Consider the following 15,833-nt stretch of genomic DNA (forward strand, 5'->3'; position numbering starts at 1 on the left):
GCAATTTTCATATAAAATGCATTATGGAGAGACTAAAATTTCTCCATAATTAAAATCTCTCTTATAAGGTTAATTTTCAATTCCACAATAGCTTCAAAAATTTTAAAAATGCCCACTTTCTGCAAACTCTTAGAAGGTAAACTTAGTAGATTGTTCATACAAATGTGCAGAGAAATAAAGTAGTTACTTTGAAAGATGCCCAAGTGCCTTCTTTTTAAACACGTCCATAAAGTGTAAAGACCAGCAAACACCTCACCATCATCTTCTCAGGCACAGTATAAGTTATGCAAGCAGCATGACACAATCACGCATAAATGCTGATTGACAATCATATTGTTATTATGAAAAGAATAATAATGTCTCCATAATTAAGGCTGAAATCCCATAACTATTTTACATTTGGGGACAATGGCTTTAGGGGACGAGAGCTGAGGAAGCGTTGTTCTAAATCAGCCATAAAAATGTTGGCATATTTTTATGCCAAGCCGTCAGGAACACTATCCCCGATAATGTCACGGCTAACCTGGTGGCTGAACTTTGTGACTTTGTCCTTACCCATAACTATTTCACATTTGGGGACAATGTATACCTTCAGATCAGCGGCACTGCTATGGGTACCCGCATGGCCACACACTATGCCAACATTTTTATGGCTGACTTAGAACAACGCTTCCTCAGCTCTCGTCCCCTAAAGCCCCTACTCTACTTGCGCTATATTGATGACATCTTCATCATCTGGACCCATGGAAAAGAAGCCCTTGAGGAATTCCACCATGATTTCAACAATTTCCATCCCACCACCAACCTCAGCCTGGTCCAGTCCACACAAGAGATCCACTTCCTGGACACTACAGTGCTAATAAACAATGGTCACATAAACACCACCCTATACCGGAAACCTACTGACCGCTATTCCTACCTGCATGCCTCCAGCTTTCACCCTGACCACACCACACGATCCATCGTCTACAGCCAAGCTCTGCGATACAACCGCATTTGCTCCAACCCCTCAGACAGAGACAAACACCTACAAGATCTCTGTCAAGCTCTCTTACAACTACAATACCCACCTGCAGAAGTAAACAAACAGATTGATAGAGCCAGAAGAGTTCCCAGAAGTTACCTACTACAGGACACGCCTAACGAAGAAAATAACAGAACGCCACTAGCCGTCACCTTCAGCCCCCAACTAAAACCCCTCCAACGCATTATTAAGGATCTACAACCTATCCTAAAGGATGACCCAACACTCTCACAAATCTTGGGAGACAGGCCAGTCCTTGCCTACAGACAGCCCCGCAACCTGAAGCAAATACTCACCAACAACCACATACCACACAGCAGAACCACTAACCCAGGAACTTATCCTTGCAACAAAGCCCGTTGCCAATTGTGCCCACATATCTATTCAGGGGACACCATCACAGGGCCTAATAACATCAGCCACACTATCAGAGGCTCGTTCACCTGCACATCCACCAATGTGATATATGCCATCATGTGCCAGCAATGCCCCTCTGCCATTTACATTGGTCAAACTGGACAGTCTCTACGTAAAAGAATAAATGGACACAAATCAGATGTCAAGAATTATAACATTCATAAACCAATCGGAGAACACTTCAATCTCTCTGGTCACGCAATCACAGACCACAGGTCGCTATCTTAAAACAAAAAAACTTCAAATCCAGACTCCAGCGAGAAACTGCTGAATTGGAATTCATTTGCAAATTGGATACTATTAATTTAGGCTTAAATAGAGACTGGGAGTGGCTAAGTCATTATGCAAGGTAGCCTATTTCCCCTTGTTTTTTCCTTACCACCCCCCCCCCCCCCCCAGATGTTCTGGTTTAACTTGGATTTAAACTTGGAGAGTGGTCAGTTTGGATGAGCTATTACCAGCAGGAGAGTGAGTTTGTGTGTGTATGGGGGTGGGGGGGATGTGAGAAAACCTGGATTTGTGCAGGAAATAGCCCAACTTGATTGTCATGCACATTGTGTAAAGAGTTGTCACTTTGGATGGGCTATCACCAGCAGGAGAGTGAATTTGTGTGGGGGGGTGGAGGGTGAGAAAACCTGGATTTGTGCTGGAAATGGCCCAACTTGATGATCACTTTAGATAAGCTATTACCAGCAGGACAGTGGGGTGGGAGGAGGTATTGTTTCATATTCCCTGTGTGTATATAAAGTCTGCTGCAGTTTCCACGGTATGCATCCGATGAAGTGAGCTGTAGCTCACGAAAGCTCATGCTCAAATAAATTGGTTAGTCTCTAAGGTGCTTTTCTTTTTGCGAATACAGACTAACACGGCTGTTACTCTGAAACCTGTTAAAATGCTTGAGTTACTCAAAAAACAGAATGCAGCTTTGTTATATTATTTTTATGTTAGTATGTACATATGTATTATATACACACATCTACAGATTAATATTAAATTAGGGGGAGCAGTTATGTCAATATCAAACAGGGTTCAGTACCTCCTGCCAAAGTTCACTTCGGGGAAAATAACCTTGGGCTGTATACGCAATTTGCAATATTGCCCCTTTTCCACTGGATTAAATCTTGTGACTGTCCATTCTCTCTCTTCCCATATTTAAGAAGACTGAAATTCTGAAATCCTTTACTACATGGTAAATCCAGGACCCAATGACATAGCAACAGAATAAAGAGCTCTTGTTGGACAGTACAAGGAAGAGGACAGTGCTAGTATTAGTGACATCTTTTCATTTTAGCATCAATTAATGTTTTATTAAGTAGTATATCAAGTTGTATTGCTTTCAAGTTTATATTTTTTTAAAAATTAATCTACGTTCACTAGCGCCAGCAACAGCTTACAAATATTTTCCATAGCTGTGGTATTTATTAATCCCTCCACCCCCACGAACATGATACAGTTCTGTGGTAACCTAGAATCCTATTTTCGACGTCTCCGACTCAAGGAATATTTCCAACATACCTCTGAACAACATACTAATCCACAGAGACCTCCCTACCAACACTACAAAAAGAAGGATTCTAGGTGGTCTCCTACTGAAGGTCGAGACAGCACACTGGACTTCTACATAGAGTGCTTCCGCCAACGTGCACGGGCTGAAATTGTGGAAAAGCAGCATCACTTGCCCCATAACCTCAGCCGTGCAGAACACAATGCCATCCACAGCCTCAGAAACAACTCTGACATCATAATCAAAAAGGCTGACAAAGGAGGTGCTGTCATCATGAATAGGTCGGAATATGAACAAGAGGCTGCTCGGCAGCTCTCCAACACCACTTTCTACAAGCCATTACCCTCTGATCCCACTGAGAGTTACCAAAAGCAACTACAGCATTTGCTCAAGAAACTCCCTGAAAAAGCACAAGATCAAATCCGCACAGACACACCCCTGAAACCCCGACCTGGGATATTCTATCTGCTACCCAAGATCCATAAACCTGGAAATACTGGGCGCCCTATCATCTCAGGCATTGGCACCCTGATAGCAGGATTGTCCGGCTATGTAGACTACCTCCTCAGGCCCTACGCTACAAGCACTCCCAGCTACCTTCGAGACACCACTGACTTCCTGAGGAAACTACAATCCATCGGTGATCTTCCTGATAACACCATCCTGGCCACTATGGATGAAGAAGCCCTCTACACCAACATTCCACACAAAGATGGACTACAAGCCATCAAGAACACTATCCCCGATAATGTCACGGCTAACCTGGTGGCTGAACTTTGTGACTCTGTCCTTACCCATAACTATTTTACATTTGGGGACAATGTATACCTTCAAATCAGCGGCACTGCTATGGGTACCCGCATGGCCGCACACTATGCCAACATTTTTATGGCTGACTTAGAACAACGCTTCCTCAGCTCTCGTCCCCTAACGCCTCTACTCTACTTGCGCTATATTGATGACATCTTCATCATCTGGACTCATGGAAAAGCAGCACTTGAGGAATTCCACCATGATTTCAACAATTTCCATCCCACCATCAACCTCAGCCTGGTCCAGTCCACACAAGAGATCCACTTCCTGGACACTACAGTGCTAATAAACTATGGTCACATAAACTCCACCCTATACCGGAAACCTACTGACCGCTATTCCTACCTACATGCCTCCAGCTTTCACCCTGACCACATCACACAATCCATCGTCTACAGCCAAGCTCTGCGATACAACCGCATTTGCTCCAATCCCTCAGACAGAGACAAACACCTACAAGATCTCTATCAAGCATTCTTACAATACCCATCTGTGGAAGTGAAGAAACAGATTGATAGAGCCAGAAGAGTTTCCAGAAGTCACCTACTACAGGACAGGCCTAACAAAGAAAATAACAGAATGCCACTAGCTGTCACCTTCAGCCCCCAACTAAAACCCCTCCAACGCATTATTAAGGATCTACAACCTATCCTGAAGCACTCTCACAAATCTTGGGAGATAGGCCAGTCCTTACCTACAGACAGCCCCCCATCCTGAAGCAAATACTCACCAGCAATCACATACCACACAACAGAACCACTAACCCAGGAACCTATCCTTGCAACAAAGCCCGTTGCCAACTGTGCCCACATATCTATTTAGGGGACACCATCACAGGGCCTAGTAACATCAGCCACACTATCAGAGGCTCGTTCATCTGCACATCCACCAATGTGATATATGCCATCATGTGCCAGCAATGCCCCTCTGCCATGTACATTGGTCAAACTGGACAGCCTCTACATAAAAGAATAAATGGACACAAATCAGATGTCAAGAATTATAACATTCATAAACCAGTTGGAGAACACTTCAATCTCTCTGGTCACGCGATTACAGACATGAAAGTTCCGGTATTACAACAGAAAAACTTCAAATCCAGACTCCAGCGAGAGACTGCTGAATTGGAATTCATTTGCAAATTGGATACAATTAACTTAGGCTTGAATAGAGACTGGGAGTGGCTAAGTCATTATGCAAGGTAACCTATTTCCCCTAGTTTTTTCCTGCCCCCCCCCCCCCCCAGACGTTCTTGTTAAACCCTGGATTTGTGCTGGAAATGGCCCACCTTGATTATCATACACATTGTAAGGAGAGTGATCACTTTAGATAAGCTATTACCAGCAAGAGAGTGAGGTGGGGGGAGGTATTTTTTCATGCTTTGTGTGTATAAAAAGATCTTCTACACTTTCCACAGTATGCATCCGATGAAGTGAGCTGTAGCTCACGAAAGCTTATGCTCAAATAAATTGGTTAGTCTCTAAGGTGCCACAAGTACTCCTTTTCTTTTCACTAGGTTCTCTGACTGCAGAATAAAGCAAAATTATCTAGTCTACCCAGAAACCTATGAGATACATAAAAGATAAAAAAAATGTCCTGACCCTAGGAAGTATTACAAAGTAATCATATAACTTCAGCACAAAATACTTCCCTCTCCCTCCTTCCCCCCCATTGGATTTGAGTGCATCATTATAGTGGTTAGAATAAGCCTTTTACTGTTTATTTCTGACCATGCTAAGGAACGGATGAGAACTACAAGCTAATGGTTTTGATTAATAAATGTCATTTATGTGAAAAATGTACCGAATAGAAAGAATTTAGCCTTTTAGGTGAATGGTCACAGTTATAATTGTTTTATCATTTTTCTGTACAATGGTTATAGCATTTGTATAAATGGAGTTCATGCATATTTTAAGAGAACTCGAATAATATTTTCTTTGAGTTTAATTTAGGATCTTCTTAACTTATAACATGAATTAATTACAGCACTCAACAGGAAGGAAGGAGGGTACACTAAAACCCCAAAATTGTTTCCCCACCTAAAACCTGAGGTAAAGGGTGCTTGTACGAGTGCACCATGTAATAAAAGAAATCGATTACTTTCAAGTGGAGGTTGAAAAATTCAGGAAAGTTAGGAAATTTTCAGTTAATGTCCTCGCACCAATTTCCCAAGCAACACCACACCTTGGTTGCAGTTAGAATTCCTGAAATGGAGAAGGGGGTTCCTGTCCACAGTTAATACAAAATAAATAAATTCCCCTGTATTGTCAGATCCGCTGAAAGGGGGAAATGAAATGGACGATAGTACTGGGCAGCCCTTGAACTGAAGTGTCATTGAATAGTGGGACAAGTATTATGAGATGGAGCTAGGAGGAGGACTGGCTATACCAGTGCAGCTGCTACACCAACTGTCTATACTAGTGGAGACTGAACAGATGCAAGCAGAGACTGTATGTAAACTAAATGCAAAGTGGTGTAAAAACCATAGGATGGTCCCAACATCTTGGTGAATTTTGTGTATGAGCAGAAGAGACATTCCAGGTCTAGAGTAAGCAGACCCTATGATTCCCAGAACTCCAATCCAAAAATATTTCCCTTTCTAGCACAGACCAGACCAGCTTCAGCCTAGCATAAAGACTGCATTCACAAAGAAAACAGTATTTGGTCCCCTTAAGGCGAGAAGATAGGTAACAGCAATTTAAATTGTGTTGAAAATTTATTATTGATCTGTGTGCTAAACCAAAAAGTAGACATTTTATAAAATGCAACATTTTATCTCTGTAAAGATTAATATCAACATTTTTATGCAAGACATTTCTATACCACCAACATGAAAAAATGTAATAAAAAATGAGATCAAAGGAATGCACAAGGTTAGCCTAAGTAACAGGCTTGCAACCTGAAATGCTTTCTTGACTTTACCATCCAAGACTTTTCCTCTGGTTCTTCATACATCATGTGCACACAATCTGACTCACTGTTGCTTTTGCATTTTTCTGTCCCAATCTTCATCATTGTGACCTCAATGGAATAGAGATTTGCTAGAAATGGAGACAAGCTGGAGGCCACCTTGGAGGCAGATTTCCACAGTTATCGTTAGGCAGTTTACGGAGCTCAGCATTAGCTATTGGCAGAAATATTTTTTCATTTGGTATCTTTCCCATAGGGAAGAACTAACGATTCAACAGCTAGGTGAAAAGAAAAAAAAGCTCTCCTTGGTGTCATCCTCCAGAGCCATTTTACTGACCTTCATTTCTTTTGTTTCTGAGGCTAGAGCAGAACATAACTAAAGGCAAGATTTCAAGATTTGCACTAAACCAGGGTACGTCTATACTGCAATAAAAAATCCGGTGCACTGAGCCTCAGCGCTCAGAGCAACTGACTTGGGCAGGTAAGGCTGCTGGACTAAATACAGACATTTGGGCTCAAATGGAGCATGGGTCTGAAACCCACTCCCATCATAAGGTTTCAGAGCCCAGACTCCAGCCTGAGCCTGGATGTTTACACTGCAATTTTTAGGCCTGCAACCCGAGCCCCATGAATCTGAGTCAGCAGAAGGGCCTATGGCAGCTGCCCCATGGATCTTTAATTGCAATGTAGACCTACCCCTGTATCCTACCAAAAAATGGAAATGCAACACTAGTGAGGGATACAGAAAGGAATATAAATTATAGCAAGTAAAATGTAAGGTGGAAATTTGAAGTTAAGAGTAATTTTGAAGAGCAAGTAACCAAAAGCCTCCTAATTTTATGTCCTTCATAAAAATAAACAAAGCAATCTTTAAGCCTATTTAGAAGCAAAAAAACTGCTGAGTCTACTGGAGCATAGGAAGCAATTAAGACAGACAAGAATATTGCAGAGAAACTAAGTTATTTCTTTACATCAGTCCTCAAATACAAGATGTTGGGGAAATAACTATTCAGAATCTACTTTTTCAGGTAATAAAGAAAAAGTACTGCCAGAAACTAAAGTGTCAAGAGAAGATGGTTCTGGAACAAGTTTTAAAGGCAACAGGTCACCAGGACCAGATGGTATACACCCAGCACTTCTGACTGAACTACAGGGTAGCAAATGAACTTAAGTTACTTAAAAGGTATTAGATGATCCTGGGAAGTAGAGCAGCAAAACAGTAATACAGCAATAGTTAAATTAACTAAAATGGCCATTATAATAGAACTATTAAACTGCTTACATACAGCAGTACCTCTGAGTTACAAACACCTTGGGAACGGAGGTTGTTCGTAACGCTGAACAAAATGTTATGGTGGTTCTTCCAAAAGTTTACAACTGAATAATGACTTAACAGCTTTGAACCTTTACTATGCAGAAGAAAAATGCTGCTTTTCCTAGTAGTCAACGTTTGACACAGTACTATACTGTATTTGCCTTTTTTTTTTTTTTTTTTGGGTGGGGGGGTGGGGGGGAGCTGTGCTGCTGCCTGATTGCATACTTCTGGTTCCAAATGAGGTGTGTGCTTGACCGGTCAGTTCATAACTCTGGTGTTTGTAATTCTGAGATTCTACTGTACATGTGATATGACAGCGACAAATCAGCATTTGTTAAAGAAAGAAAGCTGTTAAAGAAAATCTCAAACCAATTGACATGATTTATTTGTATGCAGTGTATGTAGCTGTAGCCACGTTGTGATTTGTTTAAGACTTTTAAAAAGACTTCGACAAATACCCTAACAAGACTCCTTTGGGGGAGAAGGGATAAAGAAGGGTCGCAAGAATTAGTTTGGGAAAACTTTCTTTTGGGGTAAGAAAATTGTGCATTTGCATTTAGGATGGGATTGTGGAGAGCATTTGGGAGAGAGAGAGAGAGAGAGAGTGTTGTAGGCAGGTTATAATTTTGCAATGGAGAAATTCTCTCATCCTACAGGGAGCATAACAAAAGTTCTGCTTCAGGGCCTGGGGAAAACAGCTCTACCAGACACAAATGAACCATCATCATTATTAGGGAAGAAGAAAGATGAGGGTGGAGTAAAAAATGGGTGAAGTAGTTAGTGATGAGTACACAAATGAAAATGTAAATAATTCATTTTTGATGCGGTACTGTAGGCAGGCCACCAAGGACCTGTCTCATTCTGTCTATGAGGCACCTAGCATACTTTTGTGTTCTGCGTAAATACTAATTTGACTATATTTACAAAGTCCTTTTGCCTCTGAACGTGTAATCTGAGAATATTCCAGGAATGATATTTCTTTGGTACTATGAACATTTTATGGTATTGTAGAAGTAAAAAGTGGAGGGAGGTGGGGAAGAGAATAATGGTAACAAATGAAAGAGGTGATCAAATTATGACACAAAGCACCTGATTCTGAGAAGTGGTTCCTGGTTTTGACAATTCATAGCATTGTGAACAGCTAGATACTTGATTTGAGGGTTCAATCAGGTAGTTAGACATTATGTGCTATAAGAAAAGGAGTACTTGTGGCACCTTAGAGACTAACCAATTTATTTGAGCATGAGCTTTCGTGAGCTACAGCTCACTTCATCGGATGCATACCGTGGAAACTGCAGAAGACATTATATACACACACAGAGACCATGAAACAATACCTCCTCCCGCCCCACTGTCCTGCTGGTAATAGCCTATCTAAAGTGATCATCAAATTGGGCCATTTCCAGCACAAATCCACGTTTTCTCACCCTCCGCCCTCCCACACACAAACTCACTCTCCTGCTGGTAATAGCTTATCCAAAGTGACCACTCTCCCTACAACGTGCATGATAATCAAGGTGGGCCATTTCCAGCACAAATCCAGGTTTTCTCACCCCCCCACCCCGATACACACACAAACTCACTCTCTTGTGTGTGTATGGGGGTGGGGGGGGTGAGAAAACCTGGATTTGTGCAGGAAATGGCCCACCTTGATTATCGTACACATTGTGAAGAGAGTGGTCACTTTGGATGGGCTATTACCAGCAGGAGAGTGAGTTTGTGTGTGTGGGGGGGGGGGGGCAGAGGGTGAGAAAACCTGGATTTGTAGGGAGAGTGGTCACTTTGGATAAGCTATTACCAGCAGGAGAGTGAGTGAGTGTGTGTGGTTTTTGGAGGGGGGTGAGGGGGTGAGAAAACCTGGATTTGTGCTGGAAATGGCCCACCTTGATGATCACTTTAGATAAGCTATTACCAGCAGGACAGTGGGGCGGGAGGAGGTATTGTTTCATGGTCTCTGTGTGTGTATATAATGTCTTCTGCAGTTTCCACGGTAGGCATCCGATGAAGTGAGCTGTAGCTCACGAAAGCTCATGCTCAAATAAATTGGTTAGTCTCTAAGGTGCCACAAGTACTCCTTTTCTTTTTGCGAATACAGACTAACACGGCTGTTACTCTGAAACCTATCATTATGTGCTATGAAGTACACCCACAAAAATCACAATTTGCACTGAAACCTATATATAATTAGAATCATACAGTGCTTCTGGCGAACAGAGCAGGAAAAACCCATTTTAGCATCCTTTGGTACACATTCCAATAAATCCAGTAAAATAGTCAAGTTTTGCTGTTACTTTATAGAGAGGACTTCAAAGTGGGATGGCAGTCAAATGCAGCTCAGTAAAAATGGCACATACCAATTCAACATTTCTGCACACTGGGTTTGAATCAGTTTGGCTTACTTTACTTACAAAATTTTCACTCCTATGGGCATAGAGCCTATAAAGCTCTGGAAGAACTTTAGGAAGTTTCTATTCTGCCTTGCACACAGTGAACTAAATAATCACTTAGGTACTGATGGAAGAACCTTTGTTACTGGTGATAATTTAAAAGGGGAATGGGAAACAGTTTGATTTTCAGATTGATTCTGCAGAACTAGCAACTGGAAAAAAATAATCTGATTTCTAATGTGGGCATATTTGAAGTACATTTTGATAAATATGCAATCTTAATGTTTTTACATTTTTTATTTTCTAAGTATTAGGATGTTGCAATATGACTACTGTTTAGCATTTTTTCTACAAAGAGGTCAGAGTTCACGTAGTCCTGTCCTATTTTCCCTTTTCTAAATTCATATTATTCTTAAAACAAACCTCACCAATTCAGCTAAAATCTTTGTTACGTTTAATTCTAAGTAGTACCCCTCTTTCAGAAGGCTTAGATTTCAAGATAATGCACACTGTGGCAAATCAATACAGTTTTAAAAAGGCTTTCAATAACACAATCATATCACCCATGCAGTTTTGCACACAACACTTTTTTCAAAGATATATTTACTTTTAATTAGGTGTTTTGTTTTATTTATTAGAAACCTGTTTTACAGACCAACAATCTCCTGAAGTCTTCATCATGAAGCCATCACAGTTATGAACTTTAAGGATATTCTCTACTTGACTGAAGAGAAGGCTATCACAATCCCCCATGCATCATGATAGTAGACAATGAAATTTCAGTTTCATGACATAATTCTACCCAGCCACCTTTGGTTTTTTTAATACCGCCTCTCACTGTAGCATATTAGCAATATTCCCGCCTTTTATGCAGCAGATTAGGATTCTATTCCCTGTCCAGGCCAACACTCTGTAAAACACACTCATTACCACAGGGATGAAACTCAGCACCTTTGGCATAGGATTCTACCAATTTAGCTAAATGAATTGGCAGCTGCAGTAGGGTCTTATTCTCCATGGACCAGCCACTAGCAAAACATACTTAGCCAGCATGTTACTTAAATCTGCTTGCTAATATTTTTACCACCAGACATGAGAATCTTGACCCTTAGAACAATGTTATACTTAAAAAGTGAATCTGACTTGCACCATGTAATACTGTTTCATAAAAAGATAATGGTTCATTCTGCCTCCGGCTTTGGAACATAAATCTTGGACTATTTACAAACTGATATTACATTGCATTTATTATACATGTACTAGATCTCTATATATGAAAGGAAAGACTTAAAAGCATGTAAAGGGACTTATGTCAAATTTGGCCAAAAATATAGATTTTGAAAAAATAAGTACATTTGTAAAAGCTTAAAACCAATAAGAAATCACTTATTATCACTTCAATAACATTTCTGAAAACTAACCAGAGGAAACAAATACATTTCTCTGCAATTCAAAAAATATGCACACTACATACTACCCAACAGTACAGCTTTGTACTAGAATATACCTCCGTGAAATTGACTAGAAACTGATTACAAAAGTGAAACTGATTAGTCTTCTCATTGTTTAGGCTGAGAGAAATGCTATAACTGAACATAAGTGAAAATAAGACTTTTTTTCAGTGCTAGGTTCTCAAATTTAGGTGCATATGCCTAATTTATACACACAAACCAATTTTTTATTAACTGTAACCTGTTATATGCATTCTCATACAGCTGATTTGCACAGATCAGGTGAGCAAAAATTTGTAAGAGCCTAACTTTGAAAGCTAAAAATAATTTTTCATCTCTAATTCTTCAAGTTATAAGTAAACTAAGTAAATATCTTCAGCTTAAATTTTTAAAACTGGAAATACACGAAAAAAAATCTTGTGATATACTCACATGCACACACACTTCATGCATGTGCGTAAGTACTATAAGGTATTGCTTAAAATGGTTTTCTGAACAGAGACGCTTTCCTGAATCAAGGCCTGTTAGAAGGTGGTTCAAGAATTCCCAACTATCACTACATCAATCACTGCTCGAAATGACTAAACAACATTAACTGATACCCCATTTACTTTAAAGTTTGAAAGATAAGTCTGTGTAATAGCTTTAGAATAGTTATTTGTGAGTTATATAATTTTTCATTCATTCAAAAAATGTGTATACTTTAGCAATGATGCAAGCAATACCTGGTCACAACACTAAAAGATTCCATTTATAAATAAATTCATTAACTGTTTCATAAGCAGCTGATGTTTCATATATGGTTGACCAATTGTTATAGATTGTTACATTGTCCAATATGTTTCTTATAACTTTTGCTTATAACCATCCATAATGCATTTTATTGACGTGCTTGTAACCATCTATAACACTTCATATTCATGCCTGTAACATGCTTATAACATCTATCAATTATTTATTACCCTTTATAAATGGAACCTAAATATCAAATGTGACCCAACATCTTTTTTAATTAACAGATATACATACAATATATTGATTATACCTCAGCATAATCTAACATTGTGGTAATGTGGATGAGAGCCAAAGAAACTAATCTCAGATTCTTCTTGATGACGACGACGTTAAAAGGAGGCCAGTATCTATAAAAAATTTCATAAAGCAGGGATGTGTGTGTACCTACCTGCATTACAAAGTGAACTAAAAAAAAGATTTACCATAAACTTTAAATCACAGTGTAAATGCTTACCAATTTCAGCAGGTAGTTGCTTGATTTTGTTCTCTCGTATGCTAAGCATGGTGAGTTTTGACAAGCTTTTGATATCCTTTTCCACAGTAGTTATACGATTAAAGCGTAGATAAAGAGTGGCAAGAGAATTTAGCCTGTACACCACTGAAGGAATTTCTCTAAGTTTGTTATGCCGTAGATCAAGCATGCGCAGTTTCTTCAAGTTATCAAGAGAGTCAGGCAAACTGGTAAGTGAGTTCTCACTTAAAGCCAGTGTCATCAGATTCACAAGACAGCCCACCTCTGCAGGTAGAGACTGCAATTTGTTACTGTATAAATAAAGTTCCGTTAACTGTGTCAACTCTTTGATAGATGATGGAAGCATGTGTATAGACCTCTTGGACAAGTCCAAGCGCATTGAATTCTCTTCTCGGCATTTATTTAGCTCTTTGATCACCTCAGCATTGCTGGATTTTTTGCGAGCGGCTGGGGCTGGATTAGGTCGTTTTATTGTGTTGTCTACTGAAAAAGCTACCCCAGGCTGTGCACTACTGGAGTCCTTCTTTCCATCTTTGGCATCTTTCCCTTTGGTCTTAGGCTCTTTTTCTTTGCTTTCTTTTCCAAATCCTCCAGAGGCCTTAGCCTCCTTCTCCCGTTCCTTTGCCAATGGGACTTTTGGATCCTTCTCTTTACAGTCTTTTTCTTTTCCTAGATTACTACTCATGGTGATTCAATGTTTAGCAAGCACCACATGAAATCCACTTTTTTCAGTTAACAAAAAAACAATTAATTCACTGCTGAAAGTGCAAGGATCCTTAAAACACAAATATGTTGGCTTGAGGGACCAACTTCAGTTGAGTGATACCCATTTGCTACATATTGATTCTGAAGACACTTGTTCCTAATCCTGATACTGAAAGGTTCAACTTTAAGAGATCAGATGGTCAAATGCTCCTTATTAGAATTTCTGCAACACAAGAGAAAAAAATAAACCAATGTTAATGTACATATAACTTTCTTTTAGCTCAAATATTGAGTATTTTGATAGCAAGCATGTGGATACTTAATCAGGTCTATAACTTCCCCATATATTTCATATGAAGAACCCAATCCTAACGTTCAAATCATAAGAACACTGCTTAGGAATGATTGGTATGTAACCTAACACTTAAATCAGCCTCTGTACCAGATGACTGGAGAATAGCTAATGTAATGCTGATTTTCATTTTAACAGGCTGGTAAACCTGACTTCAGCACCAGGCAAACTGGTTGAAACTATAGTAAAGAACAGAATTATCAGACACACAAATAAACACAATACGTTGGGGAGGAGACAACATAGCTTTCATAAAGGGAAATCATGCCTCACCAATCTATTAGAATCAACAACCATCTCTTAATGTCAACAAGCATGTGGACAAGGGTGATCCAGTGGATATACTGTACTTGGACTTGAGGAAAACCTTCGATAAAGTGCCTCATCAAAGGCTCTTAAGCAAAACAAAACAAAACAAGGTTAGTTTTCACAGTGTAAAGAGGTAAACAGTGGGGTCTCTCAAGGATCAGTATTGCGACCAGTGCTGTTCAACATACTAATAAATGATCTGGAAAAAGTGGTAAACGAGTGACAAAATTTGCAGATGATATAAAATTACTCAAGATAGCTAATGCCAAAGAAGACTGTGAAGAGTTACAAAGAGATTTCACAAAACTGGATAACTGGTCAACAAAATGGCAGATGAAATTCAATGTTGATAAATGCAAAGTAATCCACATTGGAAAATATAATGCCAACTATACATACAAAATGATGGTCTAAATTAGCAGTTCCCACTCAAGGAAGATCTTGAGGGATCGGGGATAGGTCTCTGAAAACATCTGCTCAATGCACAACAGCAATCAAAAAAGTTAACAGAATGTTAGGAACCATTAGGAAAGGGATAGAAAATACAATGCCACTCAAGAATCCATGACATTTCCGCACCTTGAAAACTGAGTGCACTTCTGGTTGACCCATCTCAAAAGAGAGAGATTAGAAATGAAAAAAGTACAGAGAAGGGCAACAAATATGTACAGGTTCCATAGGAGCAGAGATTAAAAAGACTAGGATTGTTCAGTTTAGAAAAGAGATGACTAAGGGGAGATATGATTGAGGTCTATAAAATCATGAATGGTGTGGAAAAAGTGAAGGAAGAAGAGATATTACCCTTTTACATAACACAACCACCAAGGGTCACCCAATGAAATTAATATGCAGCAGGTTTAAAACAAACATAAGGAAATACTTCTTCACACAATGCACAGTCAACCTGTGGAACTCATTGCCAGGGATGTTGTGCAGGCCAAAAAGTATTAGATAAGTTCATGGAGTATTCATCAATGGCTATTAGTCAAGATAGTCGAGGACACAACCCCATGCTCTGGGTGTTCCTAAACCTGTGACGGCCAGAAACTGGGACTGGATGACAGGGGATGGATCACTCAATAACTGCCCTGTTCTGTTCATTCTCTCTAAAACATCTGGCATCAGCTCCTTTCAGAAGACAGGCTATTGGGCTAGACAGATTATTGGGATTTGACCCAGTATGGCTATTCTTATGTTCTTGTGTAATGCTACCGGACTGTGGAAGAACTGACTATTAAATATAAGATGAAAAAGAGTAAGCTTCCATTTTTATATGTAATATTGCCTTCATTAAAGTTTATGGGTCACTTGTTCCTGTCACTAGAAGCTAATGCACAACTTTAGTATATTCCACTGATCAGCGTGTATGGCATATCTCC

At 39.7% G+C, this 15,833-nt stretch overlaps 1 protein-coding gene across 4 annotated transcripts in view; it reads right to left on the reverse strand.

Annotated features, from left to right (window-relative positions):
- SHOC2 (SHOC2 leucine rich repeat scaffold protein) overlaps positions 1–15,833 on the reverse strand; it is a 109,380-nt gene that overhangs the window by 44,394 nt on the left and 49,153 nt on the right. For all 4 annotated transcript variants that reach the window (XM_048857227.2, XM_048857228.2, XM_048857230.2 and 1 more), the window contains one exon: positions 13,071–14,016. In XM_048857227.2, the coding sequence (XP_048713184.1) occupies positions 13,071–13,773 (703 nt within the window). In that variant the 5' untranslated portion in view covers positions 13,774–14,016. The remainder of the gene's footprint in view (positions 1–13,070; positions 14,017–15,833) is intronic.

This window comes from Caretta caretta, chromosome 7 (assembly GCF_965140235.1).
Source record: "Caretta caretta isolate rCarCar2 chromosome 7, rCarCar1.hap1, whole genome shotgun sequence".
NCBI classification, from domain to species: domain Eukaryota; kingdom Metazoa; phylum Chordata; order Testudines; family Cheloniidae; genus Caretta; species Caretta caretta.